At 38.2% G+C, this 12,674-nt stretch overlaps 2 protein-coding genes across 7 annotated transcripts in view; one reads left to right on the top strand and one right to left on the bottom strand.

Moving 5' to 3' along the window:
• The first annotated feature begins 4,870 nt into the window (after positions 1 to 4,870).
• Positions 4,871 to 6,514, top strand: LOC122509979. The gene has a single exon (XM_043624343.1). The coding sequence runs from the start codon at positions 4,871 to 4,873 to the stop codon at positions 6,512 to 6,514; it is 1,644 nt and encodes a 547-aa protein (XP_043480278.1).
• A 1,464-nt stretch (positions 6,515 to 7,978) lies between these two features.
• Positions 7,979 to 12,674, bottom strand: part of LOC122509934 (coiled-coil domain-containing protein 170) — a 61,423-nt gene continuing 56,727 nt past the window's right edge. For 5 of the 6 annotated variants that reach the window (XM_043624265.1, XM_043624266.1, XM_043624268.1 and 2 more), the window contains 5 exons: positions 10,031 to 10,194; positions 9,806 to 9,914; positions 9,491 to 9,748; positions 8,570 to 8,739; positions 7,979 to 8,481 (listed from right to left, as the gene is read on the bottom strand). In XM_043624265.1, coding sequence (XP_043480200.1) covers positions 8,340 to 8,481; positions 8,570 to 8,739; positions 9,491 to 9,748; positions 9,806 to 9,914; positions 10,031 to 10,194 — 843 coding nt within the window. In that variant the 3' untranslated portion in view covers positions 7,979 to 8,339. The remainder of the gene's footprint in view (positions 8,482 to 8,569; positions 8,740 to 9,490; positions 9,749 to 9,805; positions 9,915 to 10,030; positions 10,195 to 12,674) is intronic. The other variant, XM_043624270.1, reaches the window with a different exon arrangement.

Genomic DNA, 12,674 nt, shown 5'->3' with positions numbered 1-12,674 from the left:
TTGTTCGCGCGGAGTGCTCACCTCGGGTGGAGAAAGCGTACTTCCAGAACGAGACCAACAGGAAGGACTGTCGTCCTCATTAGTCTCGATTGATGACGGTGAAATACACGGTGATCTTTCCGGCATCCCCGAACCAACGCCTGGTCAAATATACGCTACATCAACTCCAGCTAAGAACCTAGATTTGCTTACCGGTATGAACATAACTCAATTCCCTGATATGTCCTCATCCCAAACACCCAAGCGCAAAAGAGTGAATCCTTCCCCCACCACTAATGCTCCCACACAGCACAATGATTCTGGCGAGTCGCTGAGGCAGACTGCTAAGAGGGCCAATAATATGGTGATGCTTGGTGATTTTGCCCATTCAGTGGGTGAACACTCAAAAACGATCTCTGACACGCCTACCATTATCGCGTCCCCCTCCATCCATGCTGGGCCTGACGAGGCATTGGTTACCCTTGCTGATCCTGCAGCCAACACCGTGAACTCGAACGAATACATTGTCTATGAGGAATCAGACCTGAATTGGCATAGCACTGGTACTATGTCCCTCTATACAGCCTTCAGTGCATCTCCCTTTGTTGTTTTCATTGAAAGTACGGTGTCGGGATTAAATCTCGGCAAGTTAGACCCTATCAAGGTCATTGATCTCCTTACTCCAATTGTCTCTGGGGGTAAACAAGTCTCACGAACCGGCATAAACCAGATTAAGGTCGAGTGTGAGCATTTTCAAAGTGCCAATGACCTAGTTTCCTCCGCCGCCCTTAGAAATGGTGGTTATAGGATGTTCATTCCTGACACCTTTCTCCATAAACGGGGTTTTACTGACTGGTTTCCTCCTGAGCGTTCGGTCAGGGATATAGTCAGAGTCAGTTCTCCTGAGGAATTGAAGAACATAACCTGTATTAAAAGGCTGGTGCGACCACCAAACATTATTACCAACAGAGTTGAGTTCTCCTTCAACAGTCTCACTGTCCCAAGATTCATCACAGTCGGAGGATTCTCAATCCAAATCACCCCGGTGATTCAAAGACCCCGTAGATGCTTTAGGTGCCAGAGGTTCTGTCACACCAAGAACCAATGCAGGTCTACCTACCCCTCATGCGAGCATTGCTCAGGTAGACACCTCACAGACTTGTGTCCTTATAAAGAACTGCCACCATGCTGTAAGAATTGTAAGAGAGAACATGTCGCCTCATCGAACCTGTGCCCCATCTTTAAGATGGAGTTCGGGATCTTGAAATTGAGATATACAACAAATTGCAATCGCTCTGAGGCAAAGGCGATGTTTTTTGCGGAAAATGCAGATCTTGATGGAGTCATTCATTCTAGGAATGACTCCCTCATAGTTGCCCCCCCTCTCCCTGATGGACTTGTTGAACCTGAACCCACATATGCTGCTTCGGATAAGGCTGACCCTCGAGGGGAGGAACTCCCTTCTACCTCTCAACAAAAGACATTAAATCTCTCTTCCTTAAAATTGAATCTTCCACCGTGCACAACGGAACAACTCACTGCAGTAGATACATTAATTGCTTTAAATAGATCGAACTCTGATTTACTAGGAACTATACAAGAAAATCTGGCCTCTCCTATCTCTCAGTTGAGATCACTCGAGGATGAGTTAAACGAATACCTCAACCACTGAGGATCGTGGAGTAATGATGATCAGTATTGAGGGATCATAATTAATTTCAAATAACTCGTGTTGTTTATTGGAAAAGGGAACAATGAGAAAATTTGGTCTTTTTATATCCTTAAATTGCATGGTACTATTACTTTTTCTTTTTAACTGCATGTCCTTATCTTAGTTTCATACGAATGCACTCCCAATATAATTGGGTGGTTGGTTTGTTACATTTTTTTTCTTTTCTGTACGTTTGTTTCTGTTGTTCTCTCCCTTTTTTTATTGTTTTTGCGTTCTACTTACTAATTAATTTTGTCCTGAATGAATGAAGGATTGCATGTTTCTAATTTCCGACTGCCACAACAGTCCTTGATTTGAGTCATAATACACTCACGTAAAACGCCTAAACTTATATTTTCTGATTAAGAAAAATAAATAAATAAATAAATAAATAAACAAAATTTTTAAAAATTAAAAAATAAATAAATAAATAAATTAAAAGGAAAGAGGAAGGAAGGAGGAAGAAAAAAAGAAAAAAAAACAAAACCGTTTTTTGTTCTTGGTGTAAGGTTTTTGATTAGTGTTGTTCTCTGATTTTTCTTTTTTCTTTTTTTTCTCTTCTTTTTTTTGGAAAGAAGGGAGAAAAGTTTGAGCCGTTTATTGTTGTAAAGGGGATGGAAGTAAGAGAAAGAAAATTTAGGCTACTTAATTGTTATACTTCTCCTTTTAATTTTATTTTTAGTTAATTCTGTTCTTCCCTCCTTGTTTATTTTTGTCTTGGTTTGTGTTTCATCCCCATTTCTTTGCTTATTTGTGCATCCTTGGTCTCTTCCATCCTAAGTCGTTGCTTACTACTAAATATTACATTCTTACAAATTATATGAGTTAAGCTTTTATTTTTGTCTATTTTCATTGATAGGATGTCCTCTGCTGTCGGCCGTAGAGGCCTGCGTTATGGTAACTGGAATGCACACAGTGTCCTGAATAAGAAACCAGAAATCGAGTCATTGCTTCACACCCACAAGTTAGACATACTAATAGTTACAGAAACCTGGCTCACGAATAAGGTCCCAGTGTGGCAAATTAGAGGCTATCTCACCTTCCGTCATGATCGAAGGAGTGATCACCCGGGGGGTGGGGTGATGATTTTGGTTAAACAGGACCTAGCTGTTTCCCCTATTATAATTTCAAACTTAACACAGAGACATCTTGATTGTGTGGGAATAAATATCATCACAACCCAATTCAAAGTCCAAATCCTGGGAATATATGCACCCCCAAACATTAAAGTTCCAATGAAACAATGGACCGATCTTATCGAGAACTGTTCTTCTCAACATCCGATTATCTTTCTGGGTGATTTTAATGCACATTCTTGGACCTGGGGTTCCCCCTATTGCAACTTGAGGGGCAACGATCTCACCCAGTTAATTGAAGATTACGATCTGGTTCCGCTGAATGACTCTCTTCCAACTTTTGTTGGTGGTGATGGCAGGAACAGTAGTAATATCGACCTGATTTTCGTCTCCTCGCGGTTGTGTCAGTTTTCCCGCTTTGAGGTGGTTGAGGAGACTTACTCCTCGGATCACTACCTGATTGTTGCTGATCTGGATCTTCTCCCTAAATACATCAAATCCACAACTAATCGACTTAACCTTAAAAAAGTAGACTGGACCGAATTTTGCTCTCGGATTGATTCTTCCGTCGAGACCCTCGAATACAGTCTCAATGAAAACAATCAACCTCTAGAAACCTATAAACTATTTATAGAAAAGATAATTCAGTGTTTGACGGACTCGGGGGCATACTTTCCTTCACGCTTGAGGGGCACACGTAAGTCTCAACCCCTGTGGTGGGATGAAGAGTGTGACCAGGCTCTGGTGCGGAGGAGGGTTGCCAGGAAGGAGTTCATTCGGCTTCAGACAAACACCAATCGTTTGAGATTTAACGAAATAGATAATGAGGTTAAGTGGTTTCTTAGAAATAAAAAGAAAGTTGCCTTTGTTGAATTTTGTAATAACATCAGCCCTACAATGGGAATGAGTCATATATGGTCCAAGGTCAAAGCATTTGCTACGGCCACCCAACCCCTGAGAACGGGGATTTCTACTGACCCTAACTCTGAAATTTTTATAAAATTACAGAATGACCTTGTCCAGGAGGAAGTCCTACCAACACTGCTCCCACTGCTTACTAACTTTAATGGCGACTCTCTGATCAATAATCCTTTTTCTAAAATTGAATTTCACAATGCTATAAACAGCATTAAAAAAAATACCTCACCCGGCCCAGATTTTACTAAATCAATATTCCCGGAATCATGGAGAGATACTAGAGTAGTCTTCTTGCCCAAACCTCAGGGAAAGGGTTATCGCCCCATTTCTCTCACATCAAATGTCTGCAAACTTTTTGAAAAAATTATTCAGAAGAGACTCGAACATCATGTCGAATTTTACGATGGGATTCCTATGAATCAGTTTGGATTTAGGAGGGGAAGGTCGACGACGGACTGCGTTTCGGTCTTTGTAACTCCCAGTAAAAAAAAACTAATTCAAATGAATTGAAACGAATTAACATTTTTGGTAGGCTCCAATTCGTATTTGTCACAAAGCGGGATTCACTTAAGCTCTTTGTATATTCAATTGAATTTAATTCAATATGTACCAATTTGTCCAAACGAATTCGCATTCGAAAGAAATGGCCAAGGAATGCATTGAATTCGTGCTAAGGAATTGAAAAAAATTAAAGGCTCAAAACTTGTCCAGTGAATTGGTACGGATAGAAGGTTCGGAAGTTCAATACAGTTTCACGAATTCGGGAAAATTGCATCATGGCTCCAATTCGTATTTGTCACAAAGCGGGATTCACGAAAGCTCTTTGTGAATTCTTTTTAATTCATTTCAATTTGTTTTCGTTTACTGGGTGATGTTACTAAGGGTTTTACTAACCGAGAACATACATTCGCATTAGCGGTCGATTTAAAGGGAGCATTTTCTAATATCCTTCCACAATCTATTTATAATAGATTAATGGAACTGGAAACTCCTGCAAGAATAATCAATTTTATCTCTTTTATTATTACGGCTAAACATTTATACTTTGATTCCGAAAGTGAAAAATCTAGAGATTCTTTTATTGGTGTACCACAAGGTGGAGTTTTGTCCCCGTTGTTATTTAATCTGTCGTTGAGCAGGATTGGTGAGGTTGTTCCTGGTGCAGTCAAGTGGTTGATGTTTGCTGATGACCTACTTCTGTACATCACATCTAAGGATCTCCAATCCTCCCTCCGTCTCCTGGAAAAAAACTATTTTGGATTTGACACCTTGGCTCGCAGAAGTGGGCCTGTCCATATCCCCGGGAAAGTCCCAGCTGACTATCTTCACAAGATCAAATGAGAATTTCGAAAATTGTTTTATTGAAATCGAAAATTCCACGGTCACAGCACAATCTGAATTGACTTACTTGGGTATAATTCTGGACAGAAAACTCGGTTGGCAGAAACACGTAAGGGAAATTTCGCAGAAGGCGACCAAAACGCTTAATGTAATCAAATCAATGTCTAGGATCTCTTGGGGGGCGAGCCCGTCATCACTGCTCACCGTATTCAAGGGGTTAACTCGCTCACATCTTGAATGGGGTAGCCAGTTCTTTGCCGAGTCGGCCCAGAATGGTCTGAGGTCTTTAGATCGGATCCAAAATCAGGCCTTGCGAACTATTCTCGGTTGCATGAGGTCAACACCGATTGGAATACTCCTTTCTGAGGCTAATATCCCACCACTATCTTTGCGAAGATCTCTTATCAACAGGCGTCATATGATCCGCAATCTGTCCTGGACTTTAAATCCACTCTTCACAAAATTACAATGTTTACAAAATAGAATCAACCTGAACAACCAAAATTCTAATCCCTCTCCAATAATTCGATTGCCTCTGTTGACGGCGTTTGGGGATGTATCCCAGATTATGAGTAGGTGCGGCAGGATCAAAAAGCCCTCCCTCCGATTTGAAATGACCTGGAACGATCTCATTAGAGATGTTGATGTCGACCTCCAGATTGGTCTGGAGATCAAATCACATGTCTCGCCGGCACAGGCCTTTTCTGAATTGCTTCTGGCCAAGTACGAGGATTTCACTGACATTTATACCGATGGATCACATGATCCAGTTAAGAGCACTTCGGGTGCTAGCTTTGTCATTCCAAAACTAAATATAAATTTCAGTGTTCGTTTGAGCGGTCTCATGCTGATAGATACATGCGAGCTTTATGCTATCCTCTCAGCCGTTAAGGAGGCTGTCCAACAGAACCTGGACAATATACTGATTATTTCTGACTCACAGAATGCCCTCAATGAAATTAAATATCGTTTCATTAACCCCTCGCTACACCCTTTACTAAAGAGAATCATGAAGGAGATCAATGCCCTTCTGGATAGAGGCAGTTTAGTCTCGTTCATTTGGATCCCCTCTCACTCGGGTATCCGGGGCAACGAACTTGCTGATGGTTGGGCTCGTAATGCCCTATCCCTCCCCTTTGGTAATCTTCAGGGTGGCCCTCCTGGCGATCTTCTTCGGCTGATTGGCAGGGATTATGAACATTGGCTGAATCTCACATGGCCCTATTCCTTCTCCACTCCTCTAACAAATAAATACTTTAATCACATCACAGTTAAAACAAAAAGGCCTTGGTTCCGGGGTGTCGAGACATCAAGGAGAAATATCAATACTATAACTCGACTACGTACTTCGCACATCTGCACGGGAGAGCACTTCGCCCGAATGGGATGGACCTTACCTCTGGAGTGCCCTTGTGGCAATGACTTTAAATCGTTAATTCATTTATTTAAAAACTGTCCTTTGCTCTCTGCTCAGAGGCCAGCCCTCTAGGCATTTCTGTTGAAAAGGTTGCCACAATTCAATTTTGATGAGTTTAATATTGACCAACTAATTTTCAATCCAGATCTTGAAATAACAGTTAATATCGGTAAATTCTTTTCGAGTGGGAACATGATTATATGATATAAATTTCAAAGATATCTGATTTTAAATAAATTAAAATTTAAAATTGTAATTAGTTTTGGACTTTCTGGATGGGCTCTTTAATTGAAGCGAGTTGAATTGTATACTTAAAATTCCTATAACTTTTTCCTCTCACTATGGCAGTTGACTAGAATAATAGTAATGCTTGCTTTGGATTCCTGAATTAATTTTTATCGCAAAATACCTTACAACAATGGATATATCTTACTGATCCATAATTGTGCCAACAGAAATTTTGTTTCCTTTTTTTTAAAAAAGAAAAGAATTAAAAACGCACAAACCTCGCGCCACTACTATCATTGGCGTCAACAACAGAAGGACGCACACACGCCTCCTCAACCAACCAACACTAGTCATAACGGATCTAATGGAAATCACTGGCCGATGTATGGGTCGCAGCTAACGGCTCTGTAATAGTCGTCAATCGAGTAATCGCTTACTACAAGCCTGACTAACTTTGGACTGAAATAAAACTAACTACTAGGACAATTCTAATATAAAAACTCCGGATTAATACGTTCAATTATTAATCAATTAATAGTACTGGCTATTTGTATATACAAGAGGCCATTTAAACAAAAGAAGAAGAATCTCATTGACACGAGCAATAGAGAAGAATTAATTTTTCTGATATTTTGCTGTTCACAGAGGAATTGGATTTTTTTGGAAATTCGCCTATTCAGAAAGATTAAAAAATCCTCGTTTAACAGAATATTTCTGGAAATTTAATCTTTTTCTATTCCTCGCTTTACTTAAAAATTTATTTAAAAAAATGATTTTTATCATAAAAATTCTTTTGAAAGTAATGTTCAAAAATATGTTTTATTTTAAAAGTTATCAAATTTTAATTCAAAATGTTTTAATTTTCCAAAGAAGTGTAAAAAGCCTAATGTTTTTGAAATGCTAGTACAGACGGTACAGACTGTTTGTTATGAATGTACATAACCTAGCGTTGTGTTGTCGTGCTTGTGATATTATTATATTCTAAATTTAATGATTTAATTATTATTATATTAAATAATAATGAACAGACAACACAACGCTAGGTTATGTACATTCATAACAAACAGTCTGTACCGTCTGTACTAGCATTTCAAAAACATTAGGCTTTTTACACTTCTTTGGAAAATTAAAACATTTTGAATTAAAATTTGATAACTTTTAAAATAAAACATGTTTTTTAACATTACTTTCAAAAGAATTTCTATGATAAAAATCATTTTTTTAAATAAATTTTCAAGTAAAAACCTTTTCAACATTTACTTATTCAAAAATACCCGCCATGAAAGTACATTTTCCGACCATGAAAATTCATCAAGCCGATTGCTTGACCAATCTACCGGAGGTATAGAAGCACCTTTACCGGGAGTTTTCATCCTGCTTTGGACATTGAAATTTTCTACAATTATTTTAGGAGGTAAAAAACAACTTTTATATTGTAATGGATATTTATTTACATGATAATTAACATTGAACACTTATTTAGCTTTCTGTTTTTCCCCTCTTCGAGTTTTCATTGTAAAATTCACTTGTTTACGTTTCCACAAACAGAGGATTTTACATTTACATTGTAAACATTTTTTTCTTAAATCCTAAACAGTTTTCTAATTGTAGAATTTTAAAAACTGTGGGATTCTTTTAAATTAATTTAGAATTTAAATTTCGGCCGATGTCACGGAAGGAGGCTACTTCTGATTGGTCTTTTGTTGAAATCATCATCAATGTCGTGTAGATCCGGGGGATCAGCGTAACCACTATCTTCATAGCGAGTGCATCTTGATCCAGGCGATCTCGGCGGATGGACCGGATGAATACTGTAAAATATAGTTCATTTGAAATTATAAAAAAGAATTTTCTACTTAGATTATAAATATTGTAGAGTCAGTGCAAATGATAATATACCTGGTACATCTAGAAGGACTGGTTTCTAACGGTTCGTCATATCTTCGTGACAGCATTGTAAAGTCTCTGTGTGCTGCAATTATTTTCTGTAGGCGGGAAATTATTTCATAGTCCGGTGAACATATTGGTTCGGTTAATAATTTTGCGACGGATGCTCGGAAACTCTGCAACTGTAAAATGTTTAAATGTAACGATTTATGAAAAAAGGTACCTGAGAAGCAAAGACTTGTAGGTTATGTTTTATCGTTATATCTTAAATATAATATATATATTATTCTTTTGTAACTTGTACTGTAAGGCGGGAAGTATGAATTTTATAACTCAGAATAATTAATAAATTTGTGTAAGTTCAATTTCAAGTGTATTGAAACTTTTAGGGTGAAATAATATCCTGTACCGCTCCTGAGATTACGTATAGCCGTAAGAATGAGTTAGAGAAGGATAGGTATATTGTTTATCCTTCTCTAACTCATTCTTACGCTTACGGTTACGATTGCGGTTCCAGTTACAGATCTATTCTGCGTTGGCCTTAATGAACGATACTCAGTCCCCGCGATCCCCACTCGGACTGATAAGTACATATATAAACTGACGCGAAGATCGAAAATACGGAGTCGAAGTCGTGCTACCGCTGACGAAAGTAACGTTGATACGAGTGTTTTCGATTTTTTTTAATTTTTCGTATTACCGAACTCCCATTGTTGAAAATACGCATTTAATATCGTTGACTAGTTTCCTTTTAAACGTAAACCTACAATTGTTTTCTGCTTAGACCCTCTTCTTCATAGCATGTCACAAATAGTTTTATAAATAGGTATAGTTTAACAATATTTAATAATAGGTAGTTTTATTGATGCAATTTTTTTATTTAACTTTTCATCTTTTCTGAAGGAGCTTAGATCTAAATTCTGCAAAACATACCTGTGATTCTCTACGAGTTGTTTCGGTCAATTGTTGTCTAACCTCGAGAAGTGTTTGTTTAACTTGAGTTAATTCATCTCTGACAAGTTGCATCGAATGATCGTTAATTGATCTCTCCTGTTCTGTTGTTTCACTGGTTGTTCTCAACTGATCCTTCATCATTGTCACTTTTCTGTTGTATCGGGTCCTAAGCATTTCACTTTCAACTAGTCTCTTTTGAAGTTCTTCTATTTTCCTACTGCGCTCCAATGCAGCTATCTGAAACATTTTCCTTTGTAAGAACAAGAAACAAGAGGACATATTTTTTAATCTTACTTTGTAATCCGCAGCCTCCGTTAATTGGGCACTCAATTCCCTATTTCTTGCCTTCTCATCATTGGCTTGCATCTGTAAACGGTCAATTTGCTTCGATAGCTTCTTTGCTCTGTAAATAATGAATTTGTTGACATTTCTCTCGACTTCTAATACAAAACAAATTGTTTATAATTGTAAACAATTTGTTTGCAATAAAACAATTTTTATTCAAAAAAAAGAAAGAACCTAAGATTTGCCTCGTCCCTTTCACTCTGCAACATTGATTTCACTCGGACACTATCTTCCTGAAGACTAAGCTTTCTACGAAGAAGATCCAAATGAAGATCTCGTCGCTGCAATTGTTCTCGAAGAGTTCGAACCCTTCGTTGTAGTTGATAAACAACCGAAGTCTGAAAGAAACGAATGAGTAGATAAAAATCGGTAATATGCTAATTTCTGTATTTATCCTCCTTGGACTAGCCCCACAAAGCACAGTATTTTTCTGCAAGTTTGCTGCAAGTTTTCCATGCAAAGTTCGCAAGTTTGCATCCAAGTTTGCAACAAACTTGCATACAAATAAAATTGTCACCCTCTTGGCAAGTTTGCAATGAAAACTTATGGAAAATTTGCAGCAAACTTTCTAAAATACCTAAAACATTTTTCAAAAAAATTTTTTTTCAAATTGCATATATTTTGATGAACGATGCCTTCCCTGTAGGGAAGGTGACTAAAATATAGTGCGCAGCTCTAGATGTCATAGTAAACTACCCTACTGAAAATCCCTATGTAGGATCCTACATAAGATCTTACATAGAATACTAACTATAAATTTATAAAAAATCCTAGAATTATTGTAAGAATCTACGAAGAAATCCATAAAAAAGCACATATGGATTTGGCACAGGATTTTTTATGAGAATTGGTATAGGAACGCCCATTCGTGTTACTGGATAAAAATCTACGTTAACTCCAATATGATTACCTACATCTTTTCTGATATAATTTTGGTGTCAATTTCCTATGTCAATTTCCTTTATCAATTTCCACCATACTTACCAATATAAAATCTTACAAAAATTCTTACCCAGGTGCGATTTTTTGGTCGGCCCATAGTTGGGCCAACTTTTACAAAGTCGGTCCAACTTCTCGTGCCAGAGGTTGGGCCAACCATACAGATGATAACGGCGACCGTCTAATGGCGACGATGGTTGGCCCGACAACTCATAAGGAAGTTGGCCCAACTTACAATGCATATGTTGTGCCAACTATACATTTCAATGGTTGGTCCAAAGACTGACGCCAAAGTTGGCACAACTTTAGATGCGTAAGTTGGGCCAACCACAATTTTCAAAGTTTGGCCAACTTCAACAGCCAAAGGTAAAAAATTATTAAAAAACTACATTATTTAAACAATTAACAGGTTATTATTAGCGGGAACATCAGATATAACCTTTACCTATTATTATTAAACACAATCTCATACATACATTTTCGAAAATATCTAATGCTCGCTGGGATCGAACCCCTAACCTAACGCACCGAAGACTTATACACTGACCACTACGCTACGCTCACATGGGAGTGCATAACGCAAAATGTATATTTAAGCTGCAACAGTCGGGCCAACCGTGGCCCAGAGTTCGGCCAACCAAGAAAGTTTAAGTCATTTAAACCGCATTTGACAAAGTTTTGCCAACCGTTGGGCCAACCGTGGCCCAGAGTTCGGCCAACCAAGAAAAATCAAGTCAATTAAACTGCGTTTCACAAAGTTTTGCAAACCGTCGGGCCAACCGTGGCCCAAAGTTCGGCCAACCAAGAAAGTTTAAGTCAATTAAACTGTGTTTCACATAGTTTTGCCAACCGTTGGGCCAACCGTGGCCCAGAGTTCGGCCAACCAAGAAAGTTTAAGTCATTTAAACTGCGTTTCTAGAGTTTTGCCAACCGTTGGGCCAACCGTTGCCCAGAGTTCGGCCAACCAAGAAAAATCAAGTCAATTAAACTGCGTTTCACAGAGTTTTGCCAACCGTTGGGCCAACCGTGGCCAAGAGTTCGGCCAACCAAGAAAGTTTAAGTCAATTAAACTGCGTTTCACATAGTTTTGCCAACCGTTGGGCCAACCGTGGCCCAGAGTTCGGCCAACCAAGAAAGTTTAAGTCATTTAAACTGCGTTTCTAGAGTTTTGCCAACCGTTGCCCAGAGTTCGGCCAACCAAGAAAAATCAAGTCAATTAAACTGCGTTTCACAAAGTTTTGCCCACCGTCGGGCCAACCGTGGCCCAAAGTTCGGCCGACCAAGAAAGTTTAAGTCAATGAAACTGCGTTTCTAGAGTTTTGCCAACCGTTGGGCCAACCTTCAAACTCTGGCGGCCAACCTAAATTCGCACCTGGGTAGTTAAAATCTTACTTAATAATTATTAAAAATTTGTCTGTATAGAATCGTAGAAAAATTCCTACATTAAATCTTACTTAATTATTAAAAATTTACCTATATAGAATCATACCAAACTTCCTACATAGAATTTTACTTACCCTATTAAAAATACCCACATGGGATCCTACATGGGATCTTACGTGGGTATTCTTATACAAAAACCTGTATATAATATCCCAGATCCCACGTATGAATCCACATGGGATCCCATGTAAAAGCACATGTATATTTGGGACACGATTTGAAACAGGAATTCATGTGGGAATTTGAGTTTGTGTATATCTTAAAAATCCACATGAATTCCTATGTGAGAATACATAAAGGATTCTATAAAGGATTTCATATGGGTTTTCATGTTTCATATATAAGATTTCACATACGATTTCACAAAAGATTTAATATGTGATTACATTAGGGATCCATTGTGAGAATTTTCAAAGGATTAAAAATTATTTAATTA

The sequence above is a fragment of the Leptopilina heterotoma genome, unplaced genomic scaffold (assembly GCF_015476425.1).
Source record: "Leptopilina heterotoma isolate Lh14 unplaced genomic scaffold, ASM1547642v1 Lhet_65, whole genome shotgun sequence".
Classification (NCBI taxonomy): Eukaryota; Metazoa; Arthropoda; class Insecta; order Hymenoptera; family Figitidae; genus Leptopilina; species Leptopilina heterotoma.
This window is presented reverse-complemented; position numbering and strand designations above follow the sequence as displayed.